The 25,268-nt window shown below is 49.5% G+C and overlaps 4 protein-coding genes across 4 annotated transcripts; 2 read left to right on the top strand and 2 right to left on the bottom strand.

Annotated features, from left to right (window-relative positions):
• Nucleotides 1–1,810: 1,810 nt before the first annotated feature.
• On the bottom strand, nucleotides 1,811–4,230 carry LOC128727405 (uncharacterized). Its single transcript, XM_053821314.1, has 4 exons — nucleotides 3,346–4,230; nucleotides 2,094–2,165; nucleotides 1,946–2,041; nucleotides 1,811–1,876 (listed from the first exon to the last, which is right to left on the bottom strand). Exons 1-4 carry the CDS (start codon nucleotides 4,228–4,230, stop codon nucleotides 1,811–1,813), a joined length of 1,119 nt encoding a protein of 372 aa, XP_053677289.1.
• Nucleotides 4,231–7,810: 3,580 nt separating this feature from the next.
• Nucleotides 7,811–9,034, top strand: LOC128726918 (hatching enzyme 1.2-like). The gene is made up of 3 exons (XM_053820764.1): nucleotides 7,811–8,147; nucleotides 8,331–8,767; nucleotides 8,948–9,034. Exons 1-3 carry the CDS (start codon nucleotides 7,811–7,813, stop codon nucleotides 9,032–9,034), a joined length of 861 nt encoding a protein of 286 aa, XP_053676739.1.
• A 5,263-nt stretch (nucleotides 9,035–14,297) lies between these two features.
• On the top strand, nucleotides 14,298–15,216 carry LOC128725536 (cuticle protein-like). Its single transcript, XM_053819289.1, has 2 exons — nucleotides 14,298–14,377; nucleotides 14,487–15,216. Exons 1-2 carry the CDS (start codon nucleotides 14,366–14,368, stop codon nucleotides 15,078–15,080), a joined length of 606 nt encoding a protein of 201 aa, XP_053675264.1. The 5' UTR covers nucleotides 14,298–14,365; the 3' UTR covers nucleotides 15,081–15,216.
• A 3,865-nt stretch (nucleotides 15,217–19,081) lies between these two features.
• Nucleotides 19,082–19,972, bottom strand: LOC128725537 (uncharacterized). The gene is made up of 2 exons (XM_053819290.1): nucleotides 19,889–19,972; nucleotides 19,082–19,796 (listed from the first exon to the last, which is right to left on the bottom strand). Exons 1-2 carry the CDS (start codon nucleotides 19,898–19,900, stop codon nucleotides 19,425–19,427), a joined length of 384 nt encoding a protein of 127 aa, XP_053675265.1. The 5' UTR covers nucleotides 19,901–19,972; the 3' UTR covers nucleotides 19,082–19,424.
• Between the last annotated feature and the right edge of the window lie 5,296 nt (nucleotides 19,973–25,268).

Below are 25,268 nucleotides of genomic sequence, written 5' to 3' on the forward strand. Positions count from 1 at the left end.
ATGCAAAAAAATAAATAACACAAAGAAACGGTAAAGAATGTTAACATAAATCGACCATCGCATAGGAAAAACTATATTCACTCACTCTTTTACAATATCGCAAAACCAGCTGAGGCGCGTATGTAGCGGAGTTTTGTATTGTAAATTAAAGAATACAACCTAAGAGCTTCAACTCGATGCAATTACATTCTGTTAAATTTGTGATTTTGTGATAAACGTACTAAATGTATTTTTGCTGAGCGCGCCTGAGCAGGGATTTATGAATATTACTTTTATGGTTTAGATCGCTCCTTTTATGACTTTGTGCGTGCTGTTGAGGATTATTGAGGATGGCCTAATCAAACCTCACCTGTCGCTTTGTTTTTTTTGTGTATAAAGTTTAATTGCAATGTTAGTTATTGATTTGAGCATCGCTTCTGCAGCATGGTATGTTTTTGTCGTGGAACAACGTAGCGAAATTGTTTGTCGGTATTCGAATTCAACAAAAGTAATTATACGGAAAGAGTATTCGAACTCCAGTTATCTTCACAAGTCTCTTCATAGTTCGTGCTACAGCACCGAGCACGGTTACTGCTGCTTGTTACTAAAATAAAATGAAAATCTAAAAGCACCCTAATGGAGCAACAACATATATGTAGATAAGCCACATAGGTTTCCAGTTTTTTCTATTCCATTTCCTTCTTTCCAGCGAGAACTGAGTACAATCTAAATTCTACAAATGAGTGCGAATTGAATCGTCTAGAGCAGAAACGAAAAACATAACGGAGTACGGTTCTCCGAGAACAGACCTTTGAAATGTTGGTGCCGTAGTTGAAAAACTTCCACGATTTATAGTATTGCGATTGCTAACGGATAGGAACTACAATCTTTCTTCGCTGTTGCTCATTATCTGTCAGATGGCAGGGATGGAACTTGGTGAAAAGGAAGATTAACTGTACCGAGCCTACAAAAAATGTCAGGGTAATCGAGAACTTTATTCAGTACTTTTCCACCAACTAACTAGAGAGAGGCACGAAAGTTACTCGAATTGGAGATGCGTTTTACCAAGTAGTACTATTTGTAGTATTCGGTAGCAACAGTAGCACACGGGAGTGCCACCCAGTCAATCCGTGTGAATATAGTAACCGTTTCGGGAGCAAGATATTAGTCATGAGCGATGATTTAGGAAATAACAGTATGAGGAAATAAGACGAGCTAGTGTTTAAAGCAAGATCAAACTTAACTATAGAAAGAACTTTAACTAACCGTTAATGTAGCTAGAAAAAAAACCTCTATTTCTTGTTAGTGTAGCAAGGAGAGAATGAGAGAAAGCAAGACAATGGAGTGGTTTTCGGATTTGCAAACAAAATGGTAGTGTAATGGATGATCAAAAGTGGATGTTTTGCAATGGAGCGCGTACTGTTGACGAATTTTAAAATGTTTATTGAAGGAAACGGACTGAGAACGGTTGGTTGGTGTTCCGTTTGGGTGAATGTCGTATGTATCGAAGAAAGGGACTGTGCAAGAGCGTATTACGATGCTGGGAGGGTGAGCGAAATGAAACCGAAAAATGTAGATTTTGGCAAGGCAACGATCGAAGGCAACGTAAACTGTATTACGACAAATGAACAAACGGTGAAAGTACACGTGAGTAAAGGTACATATTGTGTCTGTGGGGTTTCAATGATTATAGTGGTATTATGATAAATAGTGATGTATCACAATTATTTATTGGTATCTTGTTCAAGCTGAAGTGAAGCTATATAGCTGATAGCGATAACGCACTGTCGAATGTTACGGGAATAATCCACCCCGCCAAGCATGTGCCTCGCTATGATTTTTCAAACCCTCGAAATTGGAACAAAATCACAATGTACGTTATGATGGCAGCAAATACCTGTGTTGTGAGAAAAAAGGAAAGCTTCTGGAATAACTTTGCCGATACTTTCACGAGACGCTGCCGTACGTTATAGAATATTTGAAGATTAATCTCGAAAAGCCCGCAAGCAGTTATTTTGGGAGACTCCATCATCAGCTTTATGTTCACCAAGTCATAAAAATCCTGCAAATAGAATACTTTTGAAACCAACTGCTTGCTTTGGCTGATCGTTTACCTTTTGATCTCTCGATTGTTGCTTGAGATTTGCATATTGCATTGATTTCAGGGTGCTTTTGAGCTCTGCTTCCTGCAATGAAATCAAATGCAGATTAATCGTTTTGCCAATTCCTGCGTTTTTTTTTTCGAAAAGAATAGTGGGTTTCTGTGAGTGGTTCGGTGAATCTGTGGAGTACATTCCTTTACCTTATTCTCAACTGAATCGTAAAAATATGCTAATACATAAAACAAGAAAAAATGCCAAAGAAGCTGCCCTGTATTGGCAAGCAATTGGAGCAGCTGAACATTCTCGATGTAATACACAACAAGGTAAGCATGGCCTGCGCAAGCTATAAATGTTTCAAATATGACTGTAAGTTGAAGCAATCCGAAGGTATACGAGAGGTGCTTTTTGAATGCAAGCAATCTCTCGAACAGCTCTTTAACCGTCATTGCAACAGTCGAATTTCTGTGGCAAACCACTTGTCGTAACGTTTTGAAACGATTTACCAAATACATAGCAAAGAATAGCAGAAACAGCTTGTCCAGATCCATCAGGAACTCAACCAGCACGTTTCCGTATATTACTATCATCAAATCATACGGCTGTCTGGACTTTATGTGAAGGGTGATCTGGAATGCAGCATATGATGCTCGTAGCACGATCACTAGCATAAGGAGAGCTTTCAGCAGAATTTGACGTGTTTTGGCAGGATGGCCTATTTCGCTCAAACTACGCACGCTATTGTCTATTGCGATTGCATCGTTGCACAGCCGTTGCAGGCTTCCTCTGTATCGATACATCCACACCAGTATAACTAAAATGATATGGGAGTTGATAGTGTACTTCAGCATAAGCACTACTACCATTATCGATGTGAACTGTTGGTTAAAGTTACTAAACATTCGAGTGTAGCCGAAGTAGTAGCAAATCAGCACTACCGTGCTAATGAGAACGATATTTCGGAGCACGAATTTCAGCTGTGCAACCGCCCCATTCGGCGACAGGCCCACATAAACGACAGAGGCGCCCAGATGATTGAACACGTTGAGTATTTCCAGCTGGCTCATGGGGCTTTGGGAATAGCGCCTTTTCGCTACGCTCGTGCCGTACTGGTGCGTAACTGAGTGGAAACTTTATTCTTAATTGCGATTGAACGACTGCATGTAACGATCGATTTGAGGCGCTTGTTATGGTGTGCCGAAGCGCTGCATGCATAATAGATAATGCCCAAATTGATTCGATGCGTTCGCTCACTTTGAACACTTACCTTCACCCCCACGAGGTCGTGAGCTTTGGCGAACACGTAGAAGAATGTGGAGTATAAAAACAATGTGGGGACATTTAAGCTCCCGCCGGTAAGCCCAAAATGCACATCAAATATGTAGAATATTGCATATGTGACCGCGGAACACGTCACAAATACGTCCAGCACAAGCAGCACATTCAACACTCCGAAGGTGGATATGATTCGTTGTTTCAGGGCTTCCAGGCTTTCAGTGAATACGAGCAGTGGTAGTAATTTTTCGCAACCGTAACTATTTTTTGCCAACCAAACGAGGACACCATAATGGTGGCTAAGAAACATAACCCAACATTGCGCATGCATCAGATGGAGCATGGTGACGAATTCTTGAAATGCAAAAACGGCCAAGTTAATCACAAAACGAGTCCTTCGCAAGTCGAAAATCTGCCACATTGCGTAACTCTGCAGTGAAACTCCAACAAGCAGCACTAGAACGATTATGCTGAGTTCTGCCAACAACCAAAGTGTTGCGGTCCTTCGAAACGTTGTTTTACCGACTGTTTGACTGTTCATAGCGCCGACAATGGTCAGCGCATGTTGGCAAATTTGCTTTAGTTCTTCGTTGTACACCAACGTCCACAGCACAAGCGGCACCGAGAAAAGCAGCTGCATCGTGTAGAGAATGAACGTTGTCGCCGCGATAACGCTTGCTGTACGATGGGAGAAGACCTCCAGCACGAGTTTCATCGATGAAACGGCACTGACGACAATGAATGTCATCAGGATAATTGCATTTAGGTAGAGATTTCTGACCCGGATATCATATCGGTTGGTTTTTGCGTCCAAATGTAGGTGAATCGGTGAAATAAAGCAGTGGTTAAATATGTTGAAGAGCTTAAGTTCTTCCATACTGGGAAGGTGATCAACTAAACCATGCCGCGAATCTGTCGTGTCGTAATATGCGGGGCACTGACGCTAACAACCATGTTTACATGCGCTGTTTTGTATTATTGAATAATTGACGAACGAATCTTGTTTGAGGCGCTTTGTCGCCGATGTAATCAACGAAATTGTCTGCTCGATGTTTGATTACACCCTGATGTTGGATTATTGTAATCTCACACCTCCTATCACAGGGCAGAGGGCTTGCTTGCATGGTGTAGATACTCACCCTATGGAAAACCAGATGGTACACTTGCGCGTAAATAAAAAACGATACTCCATAGATTACCACGGTGCAGAGGTTCATCGCCATTCCCAAAATTTGATTCTGATTAATTATATACATGAAGCAAACGATGTACGCTTCGACCGAACACGTGACGAATATGTTGAGCACGTGCAGTACGTGCATCACTCCGAAAAGTGACTCGATCCGTTGCTTGAAACTCTCCATGCTCTCCCTGAGTGCGATGATAGTGCGTAGCAACTGTTGATCCTTGCAGGTGACGATCCTTATCAATTTACCATAGCTTTCACCTATGAACTCTGCCCAAAACTGCATGTACGCGTGGTGCATTAAAACGATCAGTTCCAGAGCTTGAAAACCGAACACGAACATTACGTAACTGAGGTCGTATATGTCGGGGATTAGCGACAAGAAGTAGATTTGTAAAGACATACTAATGCCAAAACGCACCGACGCAATGGCAAGCTGCAGTTTCGTCAGCTGTGATCCGTTTTGTTTCAAACGACGGGGCAGTTTGTGCAATTGCCGTTCGATGTCGAGGGCACAGTTTGACACCTCGACTAGTGTTTGGCTTGTTGCAAGAGTGCCCATTACAAGCGGTACCATAACGAATATGCGAACCGCGTAGAGAATTAACGTGACTATTCCCATTACGGTGGATACCAACGCGGTCGTATCTTTCAGCACAAGAGCTATCGACGACCCGCTGCAAATCAAAACCAATCCCATCAGGATGGTGGCGTTTCGGTACCGGTATCTAATGCGGAAGACGGGCCGGTCCGTTTGTAAATCGGTGTGCAAAAAAATGGGCGAAACCAGAAGATGGTTGAACACGTTCACTAGCTTCCAATCGTTCATACCGCGCGCACGAGAAAACCAATGGCAACTGCGATGGGAAATTCACGGCGCAGGGCAGTTGTTACTCAACTGTCAGCAAGCCAAAGGGTTGGCGTAAATAAACAAACGAGCTTAGATCAACAAGCGGTACAAATCCGGGTTGCGCTTACATTTGTATAATCGATCGGGCGTTCTCATGAATGGGCGTCGAACGGTCATGGATCTGCCCACAATTATTGATGAAAATGACGCGTTGAGGGGTACCACATCGCCTCCAAAAAATGCTTACCTTTTGCTCTAGATAGTTGAAGTAAAAGCACAAACCATACAACATGACCGCTTCTTGGGTGGCGATGATCGCCAGCCGCATGATGTCTTCCAGATGATCTTGATTTAACCATTTCTGCAGGATGTCGTACGTGCAGAAGGACACATTGAGCAGCAGGTGTAACACCACTAGCACCAGTTTGCGACTGATCACGTGCGATAGTTGCTCTCTGCAGCGTTCCAGCACCTCTAAGGTGCTAATAACGCTCCAACATGGCCGCATTGGGAGCTGAATTCGCAAGGTATCGTACTCCCGGGCGATACATTCGGCTAGTAACTGGCAAAGCAGCGAGTTTAGCAAAATGTAGTGCTCGATCGTCATGCCGGTAATCACGCCCGGTATGTAGATAAGCGAACGCGTCCGCAAGAAAGTAACCGACAGCTCGACAAGCGAGAGCACATTGCACAGGAAAAGCGCCGCTAGCTGGAGGTGTCTGACGGAAAACCTGCCGAATTTTCTCGCGGCAGGTTTAGGAAGCGTCTGTAACAGTGCGAGCAGTCGATGGCGCTGTCGGAAGTTATCCAAAATCAGCAACCCCACGATGGCCAACGTCACTAACAACCGGCTCACGATGGTGAACCAGTTAAGGTTGTTGTAGAGTCGCCGGCTACCGCTAACCCACGGGTTGAAAAGGCCAAGCGCCAGAACCACAACCAGCGGCAAACACAACTGCAACCGAGCCCTGGCCACTTGGTAGCGTACGGTGCGATCCTTGCACCGCACCGTACGCACGTTACAGATGAGCAAGGTGTGAAATACGTTCAGCCCTTGCATGCCTTCGGCCCTGCGTGCAACTAACCGGGCGGCAACCTTGCCGAAGGTGCGCGCTAATGGGCGCGATAAGAGCGCGTTTAATCAATTAACAAATTAATTATTAACAAGCGTCGAGGGTAGGCCTTCATGGGGACGAAAGCTTTAGGCGTGCTCCAGATTCGACAGGCGGTGTGGGATATCATTTGTATGATTACGATTCTCCTTTTCCTGCGAGGTGGCTCCATTTTGTGAGGCGGAGGACACCATCTCCACCATTACCCGGCGGAGTGGTTCTACAATCCCACAATCCCAAAACCCGGCCAGATGGTTCACGCAGCCAACAGAGGAAGCCACGGAATGCCACCGGTTTGGTGGCAGCGATTTGTAAAAGGATTTTGATTACAAACCCAGTTGCCGGGAAAGGTGCGGCGTAATGGAGCGCACGCAAAAAAGCCCTTTTTGCCGCCGGTGCAATGAGGGTCGAAGTGCTCCGAAATAATGACCCACCCCCCAAACCCAACGGAGGTTGTTACATGATGGCTCTTACGAGCGCACGAGCCATGGCCACCCGTTTGCCAAAAAGCTAGCCGGGCGCAGGATAGTTTGCACACGCTCACAATGGCTTAGAAGTGGTCGCGGCGCTGGTTGGCCAGACCGAAAACGCGTTGCTGCTGCTGCTGATGTTGGGGTCTATTACATCGGTGTGCCCGCGGTCCCACCATCACCAGCACCACCACGTGTTGCCCATGTTTGGGCAGTTGGCCAGGGGGTCGACTGTTTTTTTTTTTCCCACCCTTTCGGGGAGTGGGTTGCTTTCTTCGGAACGCGATGAGATGCGCGGAGCAGCACTGAACGCATTTCGTGTACCTGCGTGTGTGTGTGTGCAAGCACCAAGAAGAAGCCAAAGAAACCAAAGAAGATGTTGCCGTAATCACAAAATACCTTTCGTCCGGCTTGCCCCCCCCCACGCTTCAGCACCACCAGCAGTATGGAGATCTTCCAAACCCCACCGAGCCACGAAAACCACCAGCAGACAGTGAGCGTTAGAGTGGGGATAGGATTGATTATCTGCGAGCGCGCGCGTACGCGATGCTATCAGAAACCACCCCATCACTGGGGCGTATCTCGCACCGAACCAACAACGAACGAACGAAAAAAAAAAATAGAAGCCCACAGAGCAATAGAGGCACCCCCGGAGTTGGCCTAGTGTGCCAGCGGGATCCGCTTAAAAGCTGGCGTTTGCGCGAGGCCACGGTTCAGTCACGATCGGGGCAACGGTGCGGGCGTTTGTGTGGGTTTGTGTTTTGTTCCTTTTCTTGTTCAGTCCGCTGCAGGTGTCGAAAGGACATTGTCATTGTGAGAGATCCTTCCCGGCAGCTAGCATGGGCATGGGTGTGCTAGCTTGGAGCTTGATGCTCCTGGCGATCCTTGCACCGGCGATCGACGGTCGAGTCCTGAGTGCTCGCCGCTATCGGGATTACGATTTTGACTTCTCGCACCTGGGTGAAGCGCTGTACGGGAACCACGATACGGCGGCGATCGGGGAACTGGTGCGGGCGTGGGCTCGCTCACACAACGCCACCAGCGTCAACCCGGAGGAACTGGGCACGTACGCCGAGGGTGACATCCACCAGCCACTGATCGAGCGGAACGCGCTCAAGTTCACCAGCAGCAAATGGAAGAAGGGTGTTGTGCCATACGAGTTCAGTGAGGAGTTTTGTGAGTAGTCAAACCTTGCCCCAAAAAAAAACGCGGGTTAATCCTTGGTCCGTTGATCCTTGCGAACGGCCACAGCCCCTGCCATCGCTGATGCTGATCCGATTCCGTGTGTTTCCTTATCGTTGGATGGGTGTGTGTGTGTGTGTGGTTGCGTGCGTGCATCCGTGCGTGTGTGTCTTTCAGCGATCGGCGATCTGACGAAGCTGTTCTCGGCGTTCGAGCAGTTCCACCAGAAGACGTGCATCCGGTTTGTGCCACGCTCGAAGGAGCGCGACTACGTGGCAATCGAAGGCCGCAGCAGCGGATGCTGGTCGGCAGTGGGCCGGATGGGTGGCCGGCAGGTCCTGAACCTGCAGCGAAACGGGTGCCTCCAGATGGAGGGTACGATCGTGCACGAGCTGATGCACGCGCTGGGTTTCCTGCACGAGCACACGCGCTACGATCGCGATCGGTACGTTAACATCTTCTTCCGCAACGTGCGCCCGAATCTGCTGAGCAACTTTGGGCGCGAAAGCGAATCGCAAACCACCACGCTCGGTATGCCGTACGATTACGGGAGCGTTATGCACTACTCCAGAACGGCGTTCAGCAAAAACGGCAAACCCACGGTCGAGCCAAAGGTACGCAGCTGTGTGTGTGTGTGTGTGTGTCGGGTCGGGAAAATTGGCCGCCCGTACCCGAGTGATTGCTTTACCTTTTCGCTTCCTACCGGAGCCAGCCGCTGATGAGCAGCCCGGTGGCCTCCGGGGCTCGTAACGTTGCGTAATGCTGCGCTAACGCATTTCGCTTCCCTCCCACAGATCAACTACGGCGGCCAGCTCGGGCAGCGCGTCGGCTTTTCGGTGAAGGATGTACAGAAAATCAATAAGCTCTACTGTCATCGGTGATTGCCGGCACCGCCAGCCTCCCCGGTCGAGGCAGGGTTGCACAATCCCCGGGTCTTACCTAAGAATGCACGAACCAAAAAAAAAAATAACGATACGCTTACGTCTGGATGTCTTCTGGAAGGCCGCCTTGCGACGTGTGACTTAGCGTTAGCTGCCCTAGTGATATGATTACGATAGAAGCGAAAACAAAACCCCCACTCTGTTTTATCTGCCACACACATGTGCGCACATACACACACTACTTTGTGAGTGAATGCGGAACGAAAGAAATGTTACGAGTGCTGCAAAGACCGGGTCATTACGATGATTAACCATTAATTAGCCCATTCAAGATTCGACCGTTAAAGTACGATGCTTGCGAGCGTGTGCTGCGGGTTGCATACTTTAGGCGTTTAGCGAACGGGTTGCTCGCGCGACCGCAAAACGATAAGTTTTCTGCTCCTGGACGGGTTTTTGAACCGCGACCGTTGAATCTCGTTGATCGCGTCCGAGTACCGAGGTTTGTTACATAACGCACGGAATGGGGTACGTTCATTGTGCAGCTATGACTAATGGAAATGCAAACCGTGCTAATGCAAGCGCTTGTAGTTGTAGCCATTCCGCTAATGGTACGACGTAATCGTACCAAATTTCAGCAACAACGATTTTACATGTTTCACAGGATTGTAGGCTAAGTATCGTTATTGCTCGCTGGTTTCCTAAACACAAAACTCTTAAAAAGCACAAGCCACCGTTTCAAGGCGTGCAAGATGTACCGTTACGTCAATGTCATATCCTGGTTAAGCCGTTCCAGCTTTGTCGGTTTCGGTAGCTCCCGATGAAATAATGGCCCACACAAAGTAGCAACCGGCTGCTGTGTTAACCCCACTCGGTGCACTTTTACTTTTGGACGTTAAACTTGCACTTGAACTTTAAAGCAAGACGTGACCATTATGGCCAGCAAGGTTTGGCCAGTTGTCAAGCGAACGTTGCCAGGTTGCATCTACGAAGCCTTATTCGCAGCGCGTTGCCAGGGGTGATCGTGTGCTGGCTTGGGCCATTCCTTCATCGCCTTGTTGGTGATTTTGTTTTAATTATTTTGGCTAGCCACGCAGCGAATGGAGGAAAACGAGCAGCGTGAACGTGCGTACGTTATAGCGCCAACGCGCTCCACGATGGGAAGGAATTCCGGCTCAGGTTTACCAGTGCATGGCGAAGTGTGTTTTCGCAGTGATCTGCGAATTCTGCCATCATCGCTCAGGGTTGGGAGTGCTGCCTGAGGGTTGGCCGATGAGTTACTGATGGGGTAAACAATTTAATAAAAAAGCAACTAGATAAAATCGCCCATGTCCTTGACACTGTAGGAAGGCGCTCAATTTCTGTCGCATAATTCTGTGCGATAGTTTTTCAACATTTTCCTGAAATGATCCCCAACTGCGCACTTTTCATCACTTCCCCTGCAGTACAGCTGATTGATCACCGAAGCTCCTGGTGGGGGCTATCGTACGATCAAACTAATCGATCGTCAGCGAAAAAGTGGTGTGGCTTAGCTGTTTAGCGTTAAAATCAATTTGACAACTGATCGATGCCATTTGTTACCTTTCGATGATCGGCAAAAGAAAAGATCTTGCTTAAGAAGCCGTCTTACGTTTTCTTCTTCTTTTCCCTGCCGGAAGGGGTCTCAAGCTGATCAATAGGCCGGGTTGTACAGTTCGGGAAGCATCCGTAGGTGTTGGTGAACCATTCAGCCCATTCAGATGGGTATTGGCAGCGTCCCACCCATGTTTTTCTTTGTTTTTTCTACCATTGACCAAACCGGGACGTTTAAAATTCGACAACCCAAAAAAAAAGGCAAAACGGCACATTAGTCCACGAGCGAAGGGTTCTCGCGTTCTAGCCCACTAACGGCCCAGGAATGAGGAAGTAATTTCAAATGGAGTGTATAACGTTAACATACGAATTAATTGCCGAAGCCAGGGCTTTTTTTTCTCGATCCTCGGTCTCCCCCTCGGGGCGTATCCGCGAGGCTCGCCATTTTACGATCTTCGTGGGCCTTTTGACCGAAAACGAAAGCGAATCCGCCCCTGGCAAAGGCCCGGCTAGGGTCACGGATTATGTTTTGCCGGAAGTGCGCGGTGCTGTGTAAGGGGCCTGTTTTTGTTGTTATTAATTCAATTTTAATTTTGACAGTCAACGTCAATTTCTCAAGGCCATCCATGTGGCCGGGTCCTATAGCTATAGCTGGTGGTTTGAGAAATTTGATACACCCTCAAAAGGCAACACCGAGGGGACACATTTTTGGGACCCAAACCCCGACGCAAAAAGAGACACCCAGCAAATACGGTTTGTGTTTGTTGATTTAAAAATTTAATTTATTTTCCTCATCTTTCAATAAAACAATCCGAAAACGTTGAACAAGAGAAAAATAAGCTTCTCGCTTGCCGAACGCGATGTTGAGGGTGCCGGAGGACAGTCAGGTTTCGTTTAGTACTGGTGCGCGTAGACGGCCGGAGCAGCGGCGTACACCGACGGGTAGCTGCTGACGTACGACGTCTTCAGAGGAGCAGCAACGTACGACACCGGGGCAGACTCGTAGCTGACGGCAGCTGGGGCCGACACGTAGGTCTTGGCAACTGGGGCAGCATAAGCGACGGCCGGGGCAGCAGCATACACGGTCTTGGCGACTGGGGCAGCATAAGCGACAGCTGGAGCCTCAGCGTAGACGGTCTTAGCCACAGGAGCAGCATAGACAACCGGAGCTGGGGCCTGCACGTAGGTCGTCTTCTCAACCGGGGTCGACACGACGGTCTTCTTTACGGCCGGGGCAAACACGGGCTCAGCAACCTGCTTGTTGTGGTACTGCGTGAAGCTCTGGTGCGAGTAGCCAGTCGGGACGGACTTCTCGATCGTACCGACATGCGCCACCGTGGGTTCCTCAACAATGCTCTTCTCATACGAGATCTCCTTCTGGGCAACCAGCGCCGGAGCTGCAGCAACCACCGACGTGTAGGCCAACGGGCTCGAGTGGAAGTATCCTGGAGCAGCAGCGGCGACGGCAAGGACAGCGGACAACACCACCAATCGGAACATATTGGAATTGTTTTTTGCGGGGTTTCTTCGTGTTACGATTACAAGAAAGACACGCGAAAGGTCTGTGTTTGACGCTGTGCTGTGAGTTGAACGAATGAACGCTGACTGTGCTTTTCGGACCGCCCGGTTCAATCTTATATACTGACCACAAAAATTCGCGTCCGGTGGTGTGTGGCTTTTCGCGTGCGCTTCACTCTCACATCGTACGCCATCTCGTTCGCTCGCCAGTGGGCAGAAGCTTTTTTTTTTTTTGCTTTACCTTCACTAGCGTCCGCGTTTCACACACTCGTACCGCTCCTTTCGTGAGGTGTTGACTCCTCCACGGGTGGCCTTCTCACGTCCTACCATCGTCGCGGTGCAACCCGCGCGAGATCGATGGAAATATCGATCTTCCGCCCAAACGCCCGGCGTACGCCCGGGGTGTCCTTGATTTTCGTGAAGGGAGTCACCGGCGTACTCCGGCTCTGGCAGGAAGCTGGACCGCAATCTCTTTGTTCGCTTTAGGACGCCGAGCATCCCGACCAGCCGTGAAGGGCTCGTTTGACGTAAAGGTCCAGAACGGGTGATCGGGTTCGGCTTCGGGATTCGCCTTCTTTCGTGATTGCGTTTCTGTGGTTTCATGATCATTGCCCGGTGCTGGTGATTAACTTTTCGATCTCGCTAATGGGGATAAAAGGTAGACCCCAAGCGTTTTTTTAAGGAACTGGTAGCGGTACTTGCCGGTTTGCATGTCCTACAACTAGCGCATGAGTTGAGCTGAGCAGAAGCAAAGCAAAAAAAAAAAAACGCTTCACAAATGTCATGTACGCGTTTTGGGGTTTATTTTTTGGCGCAGTTCCAGTGCTTCCGCGATCAAACCGTGCGGCATTTACTTTCATTGGTTGGGTTGAATGAAAACACCCGGGTTTGCAGCGCTTTCGAAGGATACGACAAGCTTTCGGCGGTGGCAACAAATGCTACCTTTGTTATTGTCGCTGAATTGTTGATATCTTTATGGGCTTAAAGGTGGAAAGGTTTTCAAACCGATCAACCGCCATCAGATCGCACCGTTTTTTGGGTGGAAAAATCGTCCACTTGCGGCTTTCGTTGGCGCTTTTGTGAGAATGTAGGGATCCGTGCGTTGTCTTGTCTCGCGCCGTCGCTTATCATGAATTTTTAATTTAGTGTAACACATTGTCCATACATTCCGGCCGCTGCACGGAAGATACATATATTAACGCCACCGTCATCCTTCGCTTGGCAGCAAACACACTTCGAGATGCCGCCTTTCCCCCCGAAAAACAGTCCCTAACTGGCCTTCCGCTCCCCTTTTCCGTTCCTGCGTTGGGGCGTTGGTTGACATTTTGCGATGAGATAATTCCCGCAGCAGCCAAATTCAACCCCGCAGACGGTGACATTTCTCTCGATCGGCCCACCCGATTCGTCCATTATTCGGCAACCGTTCTTGGCCTTTCGCCCTGCTCCGGTTCTGGCCCGTTCTGGGTTGGTTTGGTTTTGCATTTACGTTTATCTGTGTGGCTCTCTCGCTCGCCTGCAAAAGGAAGCTTGACTTGACCGGCCGGGATCCGGGACTTAAGCCTGGAGTGTTCAGGACGCTGACATCGGAGCAACGTACGCGCATGTCCTTCTAGGGCGTGGAACGACGACAAATGGCCGTACACGTAGCCTGAGAATAATGTCCAAGTGTCCAACGAATTCCGGTTCGGATGGGACGCGCCCTTGGTGGTGGGGTTTCGGTCTCAAAATCCCAAACCCGGCGTAATTCCGTGTCGTTCGTTCGCTTACACGGGAAGACAACCGGACAAATGTTTAATGTCGATTACTTGGGTGAAGCTACACTTTTTTTTTGTTTTCGCCAACCCAACGTTTCGGTTGGAGCAATAAACGCACGGCACGGAAACGCCACCCTTGTGCCGGCTTTGTTCGGTGGTGGTGGTGTGTGTGTGTGTGTGTGGGTATGCCTCCCGCTTGAGCCCAGCGTTCGTCGATCGTACTCCGTCCATGAGTAGATCCTCGAAAGCTCGCGCACACCAAACAGCAACAAAAAAAAAGCACAACCGAAGCGAGAACAACGCCGCCGAACACCGATCCGAATGTCCGTCCATCGGTGGCTCGTTTGGTGGAGGAGATCTTGACGACGGAGGTCGGCATATAAAAGGCGTTGCCGGCGTTTGAGCCGGTACAGTCAAAGCACAGCCTCATTCCAGTGATCAACACAGACCTCTCGTTCGAAAACAATCTCCCACAAAACAATCAATCATCATGTTCCGATTGGTAAATATCGACCCACCCTAGGGCGTTTTGGTATCGGGTTTTTGAAGGTGTGAAGATCGGTGTTTTATTTGGCATGGTTTGCCTTTCTTTCCCGCGGTATTTTTGGTAGGTGGTGTTGTCCGCTCTTCTCGCTGTCGCCGCTGCTGCCCCGGGATACGTTCACTCGAGCCCGTTGGCCTACACGTCGGTGGTTGCTGCAGCTCCGGCTCTGGTTGCCCAGAAGGAGATCTCGTATGAGAAGAGCATCGTCGAGGAGCCCACGGTGGCGCACGTTGGAACCGTCCTTAAGAACGTTCCGACCGGTGTGACCCACACCAGCTCGGCCGTTGTTCATGACACCAAGGTGCGCGAGCATGTGTACGCCCCGGCTGTGAAGAAGACCGTCGTGTCGACTCCGGTTGAGAAGACGACCTACGTGCAGGCCCCAGCTCCGGTTGTCTATGCTGCTCCAGTTGCCAAGACTGTCTACGCTGAGGCTCCAGCTGTCGCTTATGCTGCCCCAGTTGCCAAGACCGTTTATGCTGCTGCCCCGGCCGTCGCTTATGCTGCCCCAGTTGCCAAGACCTACGTGTCGGCCCCAGCTGCCGTCAGCTACGAGTCTGCCCCGGTGTCGTACGTTGCTGCTCCTCTGAAGACGTCGTACGTCAGCAGCTACCCGTCGGTGTACGCCGCTGCTCCGGCCGTCTACGCGCACGAGTACTAAACGAAACCCTAGACTGTCCACCCTTGATTCCCTAGCGCCGTGCGGCGACGGTCGCTGTTCTCTTGTTCACTTTTGATTGTTTCTGTGAAAGATGAGACCAGCCGGCTCCGTGCGAGAAGAATAAATGAATGAGTTTCGAAGGTTTAAAAAAAAAAAACAAAAATTCGCGCATCATTATTACTCTATTTTATGCTCCACGCTTCCCTAACTCTCGCCCGACGGAAATGAAGTTATGAATGGGTGATGGACGAGCTGCGCCCGATAAAAAAAAAAATAGGTGCCCATTTTGTTGATTCCGCCTTCGAAAATATCATTTATGATGAGACGCGTTTTTCTCTGCGTAATAAACGCCGGCTGGTGCTAGATCGCGTTCCGGTTCGATGGCGCGTCATGACAAAATATGACGAGGTTGGGTTCTTAAAATGTTAATCCGTTCCGCTGGCTTGGTTCGCTCGGTTCGCAAAGCTTGTTCTGATTTTACGTTTCAACGATTTTTGAATTGGGGTGGCCATCGTCACAAACACGGATATGTTTTAATCACAGATTGGAGAAGTCTCAAAACGCAATGGGATTTAGTTGGTTTTGTTAGATTTATTTAAACAAAAAAAAACGGCAAAACTTTACAGCAAATCGAAGCAAACATGTCATTAAATACGAACAAAAAAAGAAAGGTAGATTTGAAAAACCAATAACCGGTACGTTAATGTACAAATGTTCCGCCACAGCGCCGCTCATCAGCTCGTGTTCATCCTTGTTAGTTGTAGTTGATCACGAGAGGTGTCCTGTAGGCGCCCACGTACGAGCCTGCAAAATGCGGCAATTGGGGAACATGCGCCACATGTGCCACTGAGGGTTGCGTGTAGTAGAAGCTACCAGCCGGATGGAACACACGACGTACAGGGACGTGCGTTGGATGCACGGCATGCACCTGATACGTGGCTGGTGGGTTCCGAATAGTGCCACCATGCGACACACCCTGATGTCCGTGGATGACGGCTGAAGTTTGGAAGGACACAGCATTCGGGGTGTATTGATGTCCATCTGCACGAATGACGGCAGCACCATTCGGTGACCACTGTGCCAGCAAGCGATCGGTCAGCTGCTGGGACGTGAGCAGTTGTTCGCGAAGCCACTGCTGTAGATCCAGGGGCGCATTCTGAACAGGTCCGGCAGGTACTGTTGGAGCGTGAGTTGGTGCAACCGTTGGTGGGTCTGGGGTCGTAATTGGAGAGAACTCCTCCACGGCCGGCCGGAAGGTAGTCATGGGAATCCGGTTTCGAACCGTGGTGAGCCGAGTGACGAGTCCCGCTCCTGAGAAGTGATCCCCCGCCAAGGTCGTTTGCGGAATGAATGTCACCTCCTGCACGCGGTTCATCTGACGTTCGAGCCACTGAGCGAAGTCTTCGCCGGCCGGTTTGAACTGCTCACCGAGCACGTCCGGGCGTGGGGTGGGTTCGGTTTCTTCCTCGAACCAAGATTTGCCCTCCGTCGTTGCTACGGATGGTCGGGAGGTGGTCGTCGTGAAGAACTGCTGCTGCTCGGTGTTGCTGGGTGTTGCCGTCGTGGACGTTGTGGTCCGGAACACGGACATTGGCCGAGGTGGTCGAGTGGCCACGGTGGTCTGGATCGGAGGTTCCGTGGTGGTGGTGATGGTGGATTCCGCACTAGAATCTGAGGATCCTGATTGCCATGCTTTCGGTTCGCGTCCGGACAACCACAGCCTAAAGTCGTCCTCCGAGAGATCGAAGATAGCTTGGGGAGACACTGTGCTGGGAGCGTTCTGGCCCAACGCGATCGATGCGATCACCACCAGAACAAGCTAGAACGCAGGGAGGAATTCAAAGAAGTAAAACAAAAGTACACCGAGCAAGAATTGCGGAAACAAGAACCTGCTCTATTTAAACCCGTTTCTGACATTTGACGCACAACGTACCACTTGTCCGATTCGCGGCATCTCACTAAACACGCGTAGAAGTCGCCAGGAACGCTTCTGATGGGCAAAACTTTAGCGCACCTCCTTGGGATCGAGTCACCTTTATAGCGCTTTTGCAATAAAGCAACAGGTCTTGCCTCTTCCGGCGGTCGTCGAGCACTGGTCGTTGCAACTGACGCTCCTGACGGCGAAGATCTCGGAGGATACACTCTGGAGGATTCGGTGCCCGCCACCGGTTAAAAGACTGCAACGCAACGAAAATAAAACGACGAAAAAAAAAGGGCTAGCAAAATTGGTTCACTGACTCGATACACCTCACGGTCTTCGGCTTCGGGCGCCTGGGGACGATCTTCCTCCTTTTTCCTACCGGGTACGGTTTCCGTGTCCTTGGGCTTCAGATCCCCGTCGGCCCCGGCCGTGACGCGTGAAAGTAGTTCTGCGCGCGCGCGCGCCTGAGGGATGGCATTTAGCGAGGAAGTACACACACACACACACACAACGCTCGATCTGGGTCCGTGTAGTTTTGGGACGGAAACGGGGCAAGTTCCTCGAAGGAAGCTGTTGCTTTTCTTTTCGTCCTCCGGTCCTCCTTTCGTGCGATTCCGGTGGGTAGTTGAAGGAACACGAGCGCGAACCGGACCCGACCTACATTACTTCTGCGGAGGAAGGAGATTTTACCTACCGGTTTTTTTTTTGTTGTTGTTGCTCAGCTGCGATCACCGGCGTGCGTCTTAAAGTTCATGGTTTTCTCGAAATCGCTACGACATTTCGTGGTGTGGACCCTTGTCAACCTGGCTCCGTATGGCCAGAATGCGAAGGACTCGGGCGGAGGATTCTGCCGTCGGTGGGGACGCTTTCGCGAAGGGCTGGTTTTTGAACTACGAAAACTAATTAATACCCTCGCCAAAGGGTTGTTCCAAATCGGGACAGTCTCGAACTCCGTTACACGTCCTTGACTCAAATCGTGCCGGGGATGGATTGGCGGGCAACTCACTGAGGAACTTCACTTTAAACGAACTTCTGCTGCACAATCTGAGTCCGTCCTGGTGCGGAGTTGTCGCTGAAGTGCCACCAAACCGAGGTATCCTGCAGACGAACCAGCTTCACTGTGGCCACTGGGGCAAGTTGGGGTGTAAATCTGGTTTAATAGTCAACTCTCGTTGACATTTTGATGTGTTGCAAATGTTACCGCCTTGGGGAATGCCGGTTGAGGAAGAATGGGCTGAAATTTAAATACCGATTAGGTGCGTCGACCACTCAGCGCTGGTCAAGGGAGAAACCGCTACATGTACCAAGAACCTGCTTAGTCGACGCACTTGTGCTTTGCTCGCGGAACGTGTAGCAGGTTGTGCATATGCATCGCATGCATCGATCGCATGCAAGAAGGAAGTGGAGAAAGAACGATGATTGAGTCACAAACGTCCGCTTTGGGATTTGATTTATTTCTTGCTGTGGCATTGACTTAGAATATGATTTATGGAAAAGCATGCTCTATAAATAAACTGTACAGTATGCAATTTTATTTGACCTTTTGATTGACTACAATCGCTGGAATGGTCTGAGACTCATCAAAGGATCTCTCCTTAGAAGGATGATCCTTTCTCGAGAAACAAGAACAAAAATACTTCCTACTAGAAGGATCCTTTTGATCCGAAACTACACAAATAATCGCATGTAGTGATGTATGCATCTTTTCTCTACAGTAAGCGATTTTTATTTAGCGACAATTATGCAGAGAATTCCCATTAACAATGGACAATGCCACAATGATAGGACAGTTTAGCTTGTTCATGAATGTTCAGAAGAGCATGTTCAGAAGAAATTTAAATTCCTAAAATTTGTTGAATTAAAACATAAAATAAACAATAAGACAAAGTAAAAGAAAATGCCCTTTGGGGCTCAAAATATTACTTCTGTCCGTTTGCAGGACACTCTAACTGGTTTAACAAATCGCAAAAGGGTAAAAACCAATGATTACCATGTACCACCTTGGTGCCTTTTCTCAATCTTGAAAGCTAAGCGCTAATCCTTTTCCCAACCATAGAAATGACAACTAAAAACGTGACGATTAGATTTTGTGAGACACTTGCTTTATTCCACGTCGAGCGGCGGCAGGCCAGCTTCCAATCTTTCACCAACAATCAAAATGAACAATGAAAGGCTGCCCGGTTGATGCTTCACGTGACTCGCCCGCAGAACGAAACAGAGCTGTCTCTTTGCCGCTTCCATTCATGGCCACTGCAGTATCACTCCCCGTGCCATCCGGGTGCACGACTCTTCCACGACTCTTCCAATCACTGTCTCTGACGCTCTCTCACTCTCTCTCTCTCTCTCTGCTTCTCTTTGTTGGTCCGGTTCATTCGATAACCCTTAAAGCTCCGTTCGGTTGCATTGTACGCTAGGCGCGCATCCTAGAAGTGATACGCGTACGCATCATGGTAGGCCAGAGCCGGTGCAGAGTAAGCATAGGCCGCTGGGGCTGCGATGTAGGTCGTCTTGGCAACCGGAGTCGAGACGAGCGTTTGCTTCACGGCCGGTGCGTAGATCGGCTCGGTGATCTTAGCAGAGTTATGGACGACAGTCGAGCTCTGGTGCGAAACGGCCGTTGGGATCGTCTTGACCAGGCTGCCGACATGCGCCACGGTCGGTTCCTCAATGATGCTCTTCTGGTAATAGATCTCCGGCTTGGCGATGAATGTGGCCGGTGCGTACGCCAGCGGGGCGGAGTACGTCAGGGCACCAGGACGAGCGGCAACGACGGCCAGGACTGCGGACAGCACCACCTACAGGAGAGAGAGAGAGAGAGAGATAGAGGGTCATCGAACCGGTCATCAACCGTCCATTTCCCACTAGCCCTCGAGCACACCAAACTTACCAACTTCAGCATTTTGTCTCGAAACTGGGAGGATTGTTGTGCGTTGAAGGCGAAGAAGGTCTGTGCTGCTGATCAGCTGTGTTCTGACTATGCTTTTCCCACCGACCGGTGGTAGCTTATATAGTACCGTCGATCTGTTCACCTCCTCAAACACCCATGTACAGTTCTCGATCGGGCCAGCCTGACCAGGAAAAACGGCACCCGGCCTCTGGGGGGAAAAAGTGCACAAAAAAAACTCATAACTTCTACGCCGCGGCAAGAGACGAACCCGCGAGAAAACCGGCCTCCCCGGCGGTTGCATGCCGACAAGTTTCCCGGTAGACTTGTGCGCGTGTGTGCGTGTGTGTGTGTGCGTGTGTATCTAAATAATGTCCATCATGATCACGGCTCAGGTCTCCACGGTCTCCAGCCCCATCTTGGAATGGGCGAACGAACCTTTCCTAGGTGGGTGCCATAAGGGTTTGCATAGGGTGAGGCGTAGGCCCCAGCGAAAAAGGGGTGCAATCTCGATCGATCTATATGTTGAGCGCGTACATTATCCGCGATCGTGGCACTTATATGCAGCACACCGGTACATAGAACTCATTTACATTAGCAGGCCCGATTGGTCGGTCGGTTCTGTCGGGGGGCTCGGTAGAAAAATAGTAGCCACCCAGGAAACGGACCAACCACGGTGGCTCAGGTGAGCGTTTTTCGGGGGGACCTTCTCGTGTAACGCAAACCACCCACACTCGGGTGATGCTGGTGAGAGTGTGAGAGAGAGAGAGAGAGAGAACAAAAACACGGTAACATTAACACACAAAAATCTCCCTCGCATCTGCAGCGTGCATTGCAGCGGGTCAGTTTGGTCGAGAAAATGGCACTTGGCTGCAGATCGCTGCTACTGCTGCTATTGCTGCTGCTGACAATGCACCGAAACCGCAAGCTTTCGTCACCCGAACCGGTCACGACGTCGAGAAGAGCCTTGCGATGGGGGAGGCTTTTTATTTTTAGTGTCAATTTTTCGTTTTATAATTATGCTACCGGTTACCGGCCGGTGGCCAGCTGGACCCAAGCTACCAGGATCGAGCTGCGAGAGGGTCTTTTGAATACGTTTATCTAGTTTCACAATACGATCGCGGACGATCGCTGATTCATTTGGAGGAAGGGGCAGCTGCCTGTGTGCCATTATGTTTTGGTGAGCTTTTGCGTGTTTCATAAGCACGAGGAGGTTTGCGTGATTGCCCGCAAGGAATCGCATCAAGCTGCCTTTGTCGTGCAAGTTTCGAAGTTTAAAAGTTTCGAGAATTTTCTCATCACCACGGTACAATGTGTTGCCATTTTCATTCTCATTTCTTTATTCTATAAAGCCCTATTTATGTGTGTTGGAGAGCATTTTCCCAACTCGGTAATCGGAAGGACACGAATCGCATCGATTCTTGAACCAAACAACCCGATTTGGCTTTCCGTTTTCCTCTCCCGCCGAAAGGAATCAATTTCGCTTTTTTTTTCGCTTGAGCCACCCAAGAGAAGGAGAAGAAGACCGATGCTCTCGCGTACGCTTCTCACGAGTTGCCGGAGTACATAAATCCAGTTTAACCGGATCCTTCGGGATCGGGATGGGAGAGCTATTTTTTTTTATGTTGTGCCGACTTCCAGGTTTATAGACACGCTGCCTTTCCCATGAACTCTCGGCATCCAGCGCCCGCTCGAGACAAAGAACAAAGAAGTCGAAACCGATCGCTTGCGGTTGCGGATCGGTGGAGATAATATGACGCTCGTTTTTACGCAACATTCTTGCCACACCGGACCAACGCTTCCACTTATGCTTGTTTATTGGGTAGTACCGATAAAGCAGAGCAGAACGCACAAGCACAAGCCAACGGTGGGGTTAGAAATGTCAGTTTATTTGTAGAAAATTCACCCAACCCGTACGGTTGGGCTAACGACACATTCCGAAAGATCAACGTCACACGGTTGGGACGTTTTTCTTTGAACTTGAACTTTGCGTGTAGCCGGCGACCCCGGCAACAGGAAACAGCGCCAAGTGTGGAATTCACTAATGCTGTCGTTAGGAAGACAACAACAAAAAAAATCTGCGCCCCTGGAACTGATCCCAAGTCCAAGATTTGCTGGCAAATCGCAAAACCACCAAAACGTCGCCATGGTGTCGCGTGCTGAAATCGTTATCTTTATGCCCAACGCCACGCGTTCACTTTCGTGCGGTTCCTTCGGTTCCTTTTGGCTCTCACTCTGTTACTCTGGCATCACGCCCCCTGGGGCAGGGACGAATTAGGTTGTGAATGAAGCGGATTTGGCACGGCACACGCGATTGCACAAGTTGAATGAATCCAAGAACGGACACGTACCCCCCCCTACCACTCGAAGGTCGTGTCTCGCACGGGGCCACGACGAATTGGTTCGCAAATGTGTTGCTAATGGATTTTCGCTCCTCCGGGGCGGTTTCGGAAGCGCGTTATGCGCGTTTGTCACGGCACTCGGGCTTCGGTAGTTCGCCCACAAAGCCGACCTAAAAGCTGAAGGGCCATTCTTTACCAAAATTGCAGATGTGGGGAGAAAAACAAAAAATACATAAGGGACGTCCGAGCCAACGGATATGCATTGCATTGTCCGCAGTCTGGTGTAACGGTGCATGACAGATGTCACGCGTCCGCTAGGAGTTTTTGGAGTGCAGAATCCGAATTACTCAATGGCGAGTGGGAGCAATCTTTTCTACTTCTTCTTTTTCTACTTCTTGTTTGCATCACGCGACCAATGCGCTGCAGTTGCTCAATTTCCCACCCCAGAGGGCAAGATGCATATGATCGTGATCGTGATGGTGGTGCCATTCTCGTTAAGACTGGCCCATCTAGTGTTTGCTTTGGCGAAACCATGGAAAATGCATTATGAGCCGGTGACAAAAGGCAACTTCACAGGTTTGCGAGTGATATTGCGCACAAGTAGATCGCGCTATGGGAGAGCGTTTTATTGCACTCGCAAGCGAAGCGAAACATGTGTTCGCTAATGAAGGATGAAGGTGTAAATGATATTACACTTTGGGGTGATTTACAGGTCAGGCACGGGTGATTTATTTATCGTTCGCTAGCTCATTATATCTTCTCGAAAGCAGTTTTTCGAAAGCAATTCGAAGACCAGAGGGCTTCATCTCGAAAAGGAATGGAAAAAAGAGCGATCGTCAACAACACACGGATGTGAAATTTTCCTCGACACTAGCATTGGTAGAGGAAACGAATTCTATCTTAAAGCCTCGCTCCACGCATCATCGGTCGGATTCCACCGGTTTCCGGTTGGCATTTTGAAACGCTACAACCGAAACCGTTGCGTTCTGACTCGAACGTTTTTCACGGTGAAGGAAATGAAGTTGGTTTCAAAATTGTGGTGCAAAATAAGCGCTGCAAGCAAATAAATTAAACCGCAAACGAGCGCTCAAGCCTGCCCGCGACCGTACGGGGGACGCTTAGAATCGAGTCCCCCCGTTCCTGTTTGCCACCAGCGCCACCCGCGTGCCCCATAATTAATGCCCATCGATCCGACGGCTAAAGAGCTTGACGATTAAGTTAATTTATATTACCATCGGGTTGGATCGCGCACGCACCAGCAAACCAGCGGCTCCTTCCTACGTTCTACGGGATGTTTGATTATATATGGCAAAACGAGTACGATGGCTTTTTTTTGTTATATTTTTTCCCCCACCCATCGGTAAGCCATTGCAAAAGAGCTCAGTCACACGCCTGCGCTCGCACAGCAGCGCCTGCCTGAGATTGAAGTATGCGTCCGGTAGGCTTTGTGATCGGAGGCTCGATCGCTCGCTAGGTTAAACTTCTTGTCGCACGCTGATCGCGGCGGCTTTTGCGGCAGCAATTACACGATGCTGGCCGGCCATGCGTGGATTATGCAGCCAAGTACCCGGTCGCCGTAAATATACGGTTTCGCTCTCGCATGAGACACACCGAAACCGACCGATCGATCGCTTCTGGGCCGTGTCAAAGACGTCCTCCGAGATGACAGCGAAATTACGCTCCTACCGCTAGCATAAATCATAATCAATTTCGGGCCCAAGCTGACCCCGTACTGCGCTTTGCTGTTGTCGCGCTGTTCGAGGTGGTTATTATTTTTCCATCCTCTCACGCCGGATGGCCAATGTTCGTCCTGGTGCGGTTGGCCACCAGCTGACCTATGGTGGGTTTGAACCGATTTTACCGAGTTCTTTCGCGCACCATAAACAAAGCCCCCGCCTGGGGGGGGGGCGAAAACATGAGTATGATCTCAAAACCCTTCGTAACGGTTCCAAGATCAGGTTACATAATGCCGGACCGGCGGGTACGAGATCGTTCTCGCCGGGGTGAGCGCAAACCAAACTCACCGAAAACACCCTTTGGCGTGCAAGTGGCCGATCCTGGGAGGCGTTTTAGAAAGGACCCCGGTGTTCGTATTGTTGTACCCGCCTACACAACCTTTCTGGCGTGGTCACACGTCTTCGCGCGCTGTTTAGCCGCCTGCTAGAAAGCGCAATTGAAGATAAATCGAAAATTATTTACTTTTTATTGCGCGCGCCCCGGAGCGCGCGTTTGGGCAGCGATTTATGCTTCACTGTTTCCTGCTTCTACGTATTTTTTTTTTGTTCGGGGCAATGTTTTTCCAATTAAACCGATGGTGACGGTGCATGGGCCAAGGGTTGTTGCAATCGGAGGGGGTTCAATTATCAAAATACTGGCCGGTTGATTAAGCGAGGCTGTACATGAACCGTGAAGACGAACGAAAGGGACGTATAAATCGTCCACCTTGTCAGGGTGAAGGGTTGTGCAACGCGATCGTCGAGTAATGCGAGCGTATTAAGGATCGCATTTTCTGTTTTTGTTGTTGTGTTAATCGTATCACCAAAAGGGTATGAAACGTGTCATGTTGGATTTGTCCCGTGCCGATGTGACAGAGATCCTTTCGAATGATTGTCCAATTAAAAGCAGCATTTCTAGCCCGGAACGGGTAAATGGTATTAATAACACCACGAATCAGTCTGCTCGGGTTGAGCTAACAAAAAAATGTATAAATAATGTTGCTGCTTGCTGCCTGCGTGCATGCGTTTTATGAAACGTCTTTATTCTGCTGAGTTCATAGAACCTCGTCGCAAACGCTTCGCAATAAAGCTCTTTTCGCGCTATTGCTAACCAGCCAAGCCACTTCAAGCCCTTTTGCATGTTTATAGATCTTTAACGCACACCCATCAAGGCAACGCATGTCATAAAATTAAGCTGTTTATACTCGACCAGCTAGCCAAGAATAAATTGCTGCCAGACGGTTCCAGCGCGTCGGTTTCCTTATCGAAACATGTCATTTTCATCTAGACGCCAGCGCCCTGGAATCGGCACGCCATCGACCTGGG

Source organism: Anopheles nili, chromosome 3 (genome assembly GCF_943737925.1).
Source record: "Anopheles nili chromosome 3, idAnoNiliSN_F5_01, whole genome shotgun sequence".
Lineage (NCBI taxonomy): Eukaryota > Metazoa > Arthropoda > Insecta > Diptera > Culicidae > Anopheles > Anopheles nili.

What these genes read in the sequence shown, in the direction of transcription:
- LOC128727405 (XM_053821314.1), bottom strand. Translation starts at nt 4,230, where the DNA reads ATGGAAGAACTTAAGCTCTTCAACATATTTAACCACTGCTTTATTTCA. An exon ending in ACGACCTCGTGGGGGTGAAG is followed by an intron (nt 2,166 to 3,345) that starts GTAAGTGTTCAA and finishes ATTTCATTGCAG; the next exon opens with GAAGCAGAGCTCAAAAGCAC. An exon ending in ATCTTCAAATATTCTATAAC is followed by an intron (nt 1,877 to 1,945) that starts GTACGGCAGCGT and finishes CTCACAACACAG; the next exon opens with GTATTTGCTGCCATCATAAC.
- LOC128726918 (XM_053820764.1), top strand. Translation starts at nt 7,811, where the DNA reads ATGGGCATGGGTGTGCTAGCTTGGAGCTTGATGCTCCTGGCGATCCTT. An exon ending in CGAGTTCAGTGAGGAGTTTT is followed by an intron (nt 8,148 to 8,330) that starts GTGAGTAGTCAA and finishes TGTGTCTTTCAG; the next exon opens with CGATCGGCGATCTGACGAAG. An exon ending in AACCCACGGTCGAGCCAAAG is followed by an intron (nt 8,768 to 8,947) that starts GTACGCAGCTGT and finishes TCCCTCCCACAG; the next exon opens with ATCAACTACGGCGGCCAGCT.